Source organism: Lactuca sativa, chromosome 5, assembly GCF_002870075.4.
Source record: "Lactuca sativa cultivar Salinas chromosome 5, Lsat_Salinas_v11, whole genome shotgun sequence".
NCBI classification, from domain to species: domain Eukaryota; kingdom Viridiplantae; phylum Streptophyta; class Magnoliopsida; order Asterales; family Asteraceae; genus Lactuca; species Lactuca sativa.
Window position 1 is genome coordinate 87307776 of NC_056627.2, and position 6247 is coordinate 87314022.

Consider the following 6247-nt stretch of genomic DNA (forward strand, 5'->3'; position numbering starts at 1 on the left):
CATACATAAAGTTAGGGACCAAACATGCAACTTTTACCAAACCATATGGACGAAAAACGCAACAAAAACAAACCACATGGACGATCCGAGTGCAAAAAAAAAGTTAGGGACCAAACGTGCAATTTTGACCAAACCACATGGACGATTTCAGTAATTTACTCTTTTTTTTTTTTCCTTTGATCCTCATCTAATACGATATTCAAAGTTTGTGAAAAAATGATATATGATATATACTATATACTATATGATATGATATTCAAGGTTTGTAAGTAAATGATACATGATATATAGCACATGAATGAATTTTGGGACATGATATTCAAGATTTGTATATAAATGGCACATGTGTCATTTAATTAGATTTGTTATAACGAGTAGTTTTTTTGGAAGTATAATACTTTAATGAATGTTTTAAGTACAACTTTGTAGTTAAAGTAAGGTGTGTCATAAAAAATAAAAATAAATCGTGATTTATTTGAAACTTTAAGTATCATAAAAATTAAAATTATTGAAAGCAAACAATTGTAATCCAAAAATAAACCAAACGTGCAAATTTTTTTGATTTTGAGTTTGAATTTTTGTGACAAAGCGTGTTATAGAAGATATTGCTTGAATGTGTTTCTACTACTTTAAATTAAAAAATAACCAGTTTTTTGAGTTTGTGGAAAATCTAGTTATTTAACGAATAAATAGAAAAAACATTAAAAGGATACTACTTCTATACATTGTTGGATATTTTAAATTTACAATATGATAATATTTTTTACAAATAAATTCTAAAAAGACTAAACTGTACAAATAGTCCATGTGGTTTGTTCAAAATTGTGACTTTGGTCCAAAAATGTTTGGACTAACACCACAAGTCCAAAATTTTCATTTTGATGCTAGTTTGGTCTAATTTGCTTTGAACTTTTTCATAATAACCATTTTGCCCTTAGTTTTTTATTTATTTAATCTGTTTAAAAGAAAAATAAAAAAAAAATTGTACTTTCTATTTTACTTTTATAATTCTTTTTATAAAGGAATAAAAATAAATAAACAAAATATACAATCTCTCTCTCTCTCCCTCCCTCTCTCTCTCTCTCTCTCTCTCTCTCTCTCTCTCTCTCTCTCTCTCTCTCTCTCTCTCTCTCTCTCTCTCTCTCTCTCTCTCTCTCTCTCTCTCTCTCTCCCCTTAAAATCTACAACCCCATCTTCTTTCATTCTCATATAAATGTTGATGCATCTTCTTCCATTTTCGTCATCTGCAAAAATTTGAGTTGAAGCTTACATCAGAATACCCAGTTCAATGGCTTACACCCAAAATCAATTGTTTTTCACGACTTTTTTACACTAATCAGCACATGCGATCGATTCAGATTGAAAAAAATGAGAAACTGGCCCAAATCCTTTAGCATAAAGATCTTCACGCATACCTATATGATTGATCGAGTGAGTAACGATTTTACTGTAACTGCGTATCGTAGTCGTTTCAAAACAGGAAGGAAAATTGAAATCATAATCAAAGAAGAAGGTATGGGGATTTTCAATAGGTTCAAGAACCCTAGTTTCTTCTTCTTCCTCTATATGATATATCAAAGATCACAGATTTGCAGAGGGTTTAATTTTGAGAGAATGTGTATGTTCATATGTTTGATTTTCTATAGGAAGAAGGAAGAAGATGGGTATGTTCGTATGTTTGTATGGGATGAAAGAGAGAGGGGTAGGTGGGTGGTGAGGATGGATTTCATATTCAGGGAGAATTTGTGGATTTCAAGGTTTGATGATGATGATCCTTGCGGAGGTTCAACAACCATCAGTCGTGGGGAAGAAACAACCACTGGAAAAATTACATGTGGTTGGGGATGAGATAGGGAACACGGTTGAGGCTAAATAGGGAGGAAATAGACGAGAGGTGATAATCGGTGGTGGTTATGGTATTGCTGGAAAAAATGGAGGCGTAGGGGTTCATTTCCACAAATCTTATTTATGGTTGCTAATAGGAAGGGATGTCGGTGGATTTGTGGGTTTTGATTGGGTAGGGGTAGGAAATCACTTACCTTGGTCGGTGGCATTCGATGGTGGTGGTAGCGGAAGGTGGTGCTGGCAGCTTCCGGTTGTAATTTAGATGGTGTTCAAAGTTTTTAGATGTCAGGGAGGAAGACAAAGGTGTGTCTTTATTGTTTACGAGAGAGAGAGAGAGAGAGAGAGAGAGAGAGAGAGGGAGAGAGAGAGAGAGAGATTGTATATTTTATTTATTTATTTTTATTCATTTATAAAAAAATTATAAAAGTAAAATAGAAAATACATTTTTTTTTTATTTTTCTTTTAAACAGGAAAATATTTAAATAAAATAAAAAACTAAGGGCAAAGTGGTCATTATTAAAAGTTCAAAGCAAATTAGATCAAACTAGCAATAAAATAAAAAATTTCGACCTATGATGTTAGTCCAAATCTTTTTGAACCGATAGACCTATGATGTTAGTCCAAATCTTTTTGAACTGAAGTGACAATTTTGAGTATTTGTGCAGTTTAGTCTCTAAAAAAATATGGTCCGGTATAATTCCAACAATTGTTTTTCTCACTAATATCAACATAGGGAAAATGATTTAAAAACCCATCGAAGTTTCCAAACCATTCAAAAAACCTCAATCATGTTTTGTCTGTTCAAAAAAACCCAACAAACTTAACCGTTTGTCTAAAAAGTCCAACAAAGTTCCAAAGCATTCAAAAAATCCCAATTTTGTTTTGTTTAAGTTCGTTGGGTTTTTTTTGAACAGCCAAAACATGATTAGAGTTTTTTAAACGTTTTGGAAACTTCGTTGGTCTAACAAGTCATTTTTCCGATATAGTAATAAGCCATGTTTTCTGTTTCTCTTATTTAACTTTTAGGAAAGTGTAACTTACTTAGGCTTTTTAGATAAAATGTTAAGTTCGTTGGATTTTTTTAGAAAAAACATGATTTGACATTTTTGAACGGTTTAAAAACTTCGTTGGCTCGTAATCATTTTCCCTATCAACATATTCCCTTTTTCTCTTGAATTCTCTAAATTATGATTTGAAAGAGGGATAATATAGGAATTTCGCTTCTCTTACAAAATTTGTTTTCTATATTATTTTTAACCGCTTAAGATATAAATTCAAAAAGCTGTTGATTACTTCTGTTAGCATAACTACTCCCAAGAGGCCAAGATTCATCAATGGCGACTCTTCTCCAAATCCTCTTCCTTCTCCCTTCAATCATCATCATCTTCCCCACCACAACCGCTGCCGCCGCCGCCACCGCCTACTCCCACCTCTCTCCATCAACGACAGAAGAACAACTACCACCATACAACTTGTCCACTCTCCTCTACACCCTCGGCTTCCACGATCTCTCCGTCGCAGCCACTTCCCCCGCCAACTTGACCACCGTTTTCGCCCCCACCGACGAGTCCCTCCGCTCCTGCCGTTACTGCTCCACCTCTCTCCTCCTCCTTGAACACTCCGTCACCGGCCTCTACCCTTACCACCTCCTCCGATCCTTAACCTTCGGCACCAAAATTGAAACCCTAGGTTCCACCCCCACCACCCCTCTCTGTCTAACCCTCACAAAATCGACACCGCAAAACCCATCCAATGAGCCCACGCTATTCGTCGGAGGCGTCGAGATCACGCGGCCGGACCTTTTCAACGACGGTAACGTCATCATCCATGGAATCCAAGGCTACCTCGCTCATCTCTCCCCGTTTTCCTGCCAGATCGAACGGATGACTTCTCTCTCATTCCCTTCGCAGCGGACCTCCGCCTCGCCTTCCACTATCTCTGTCATGCGCGAATTCCTAAAAGACGCCATGACTAGCCTCCGCATGAACGATTACACCGTGCTCGCTCTCCTACTACAAGAAAACTTCGATCAGCTCATGCAATTGAACAGCATGACGATATTCGCCGTCGACGACGGTGGTGTGTTTGGAGATGGACATACATACGTCTCTAATTTCAGGTTCCACATTGTTCCTAATCAGAGACTGACGGCCTCTGAATTGCTCAATCTGCCTGTCGATTCGGTGTTGCAGACTATGGAACCTGGTGAGCGATTAAGAGTAACGATGGCTGGCGGCGGAGGTCCGATGTCGCCGATGAGGATCAATAACGTCAAGATCACGGTAACCAATATAGTGTTTAACCAGGGGATCGTCGTCCATGGAATCGGAGCTCCGTTTCCACGTGTCCATCTTACAACGATGGGGTTTATGGCGGATCGGACGGACCCAGTACTCCTTGGGCCCACAGCAAATGACTATTAGTTGGAAACTGCTTGTTTTGTTAGTTTTAGGGTATAAAGGTCTTTTTCAGTTGTTCACTTTTAGGGTATAAAGGTCATTTTCAGTTGTACAGGCAAAATTTGTTCACTAATTCATTGAAATTTGAATCCCAATTTCCCATTTTGTCCCTTTTATTTTTTTTAATGGCAAATAAATATATAGTAACCTATTCTTAAATTATTTCATCTATGTCTACTACTTGAACCTTCGATCTCAAGATAAGCAAGTCAACAGATTAACTATCAAACTATCACAAATAGTTACAAACAGAAAATGTTGATAGTAGATATCAATCTACGGAACCAAGATTTTTGTTTGAAGGGGGCACAATTAGCTTTCTTGATTTTATGTTTGGAGAGATCCTGCAACGCAATTTGATTCATGTTTTATACTAGTCTTTACAAATCTTCAATTTTATCAAAATGATTAACTAAATTATCATCAGAAATTTTGCATAAGGTAACAAAAAGCTAAACAATTAACACACAAATAAACTAAACAAACATTTATAAATCGATGGGTAACTACCAAACAATGGCTAACAAATGTTTGTAAACTAAAAAAGCTTTTAGGTTAAATAAATAAGTAAAAAGAATTACAATTATTAGGAAATGACAATTCCATGTTAAGGCTGGAGGGAGTGGTCTCGCCACCCCTCTCGCCAAAAGAGGTTCGCTAAGATATGCCACACCAACCCCAACAGTTCGCTAAAGAACGCGCCATGAAGAACTCGTTAAGAAGATAGCGAGATGAGAGAGAATGAAGAACTTAAATCTGATTGGTTATTTCCTTTTTCAACTTTTTTTTTCGTGATTCACCTTTGGTTCGTTGCTGTTGCCTCCCTCAATCTCCTCTCCACAAATTTGAGTTATTCACTTGCTTCCGGGAAAAAAAAATCGCAATTTCTAAGCTTGAAAATGGAAAATGGAAGACTGTCGCTGCAACTAGTTGCTGGGAGGAAGAAGACAGAAATCTGAATTTGACGGAAATAGACCTCCAAAAATCACATACTTACACATCACACCCCTACCTTAATTCTTCTAACAAACTAAGTTTCTGAAATTACCAAAAGAACCCTACACTTAAATTTATACTTATTTTCATGTAACTGATTTATATTATATTAATTGTTGGTGATTTAAAAAAATAAAATTTGATTAAAATATGCGCATAAAAAATATTTGTGTATTAAAATAAGTGAAAATATTTTCATATATTTGATCAATTAGATTAAATGGTTGCTCGGTGGTTTTTTGATTTTTTAAATAAAAGTCAATTTAAAATTTTCAGCATAAAAATTGTTTGTGGATTAAAATAAAATAATTTGATTAAATAAGAAAAAGAAAATAAAAAAAATGCTAGAAGTGTTACCACTCTCTACCAAATGCTAGGGTTAGATGTTAAATAGTAAAAAATGAGGTGGCACTTAAAAATCTTACATGGCAAGGTGTTAAGAATATTACCACTCCCCTTAGCCTAATAAAGCACATCAATTCAGGAAGTCTTTAGGCAACACGTGAAGGCTATATCTAGCTAGGTGTAGAATTAAAAAAAAAACAAATAAAAAAGTAAATTTATAAGAGGACAATCTAATAAGTTAGCGACATACGACACTATTAATCTTATGGATATTGGGGAGTTTGAGAGAAACTCACAGTGAGTTGTTGACAGAATAAGAATAAGCCGCACATCAGAGGCGGCAACCAACAATGGTGAGTGGTGATGGGGAATGGCGACCGACTAGAGAAGGAGAGGACGAGATCTGAAAGATTTAGGGATCAGATCAAAGAACACATGGGTCTTCGAGAGGCTGAGGCATGAAGGAGATTCCAAGAGGGTGAGTCTCAGACGGCGAGACCATAGACGTGAATCATGGAATCGCGATTTGTGGCAATTTTTTCTAGGTTATGATTTTTTAAATTGATCTATGAAGTTGTAAACTCTCTTATGATTGAATTTCT

General features: G+C 36.0%; 1 protein-coding gene across 1 annotated transcript; it reads left to right on the forward strand.

Moving 5' to 3' along the window:
* The first annotated feature begins 3179 nt into the window (after positions 1–3179).
* LOC111878918 (fasciclin-like arabinogalactan protein 21) lies at positions 3180–4268 on the forward strand. The gene has a single exon (XM_023875410.1). It carries the CDS (start codon positions 3180–3182, stop codon positions 4266–4268), a length of 1089 nt encoding a protein of 362 aa, XP_023731178.1.
* The last annotated feature ends 1979 nt before the right edge of the window (positions 4269–6247 follow it).

What these genes read in the sequence shown, in the direction of transcription:
- LOC111878918 (XM_023875410.1), top strand. Translation starts at nt 3,180, where the DNA reads ATGGCGACTCTTCTCCAAATCCTCTTCCTTCTCCCTTCAATCATCATC.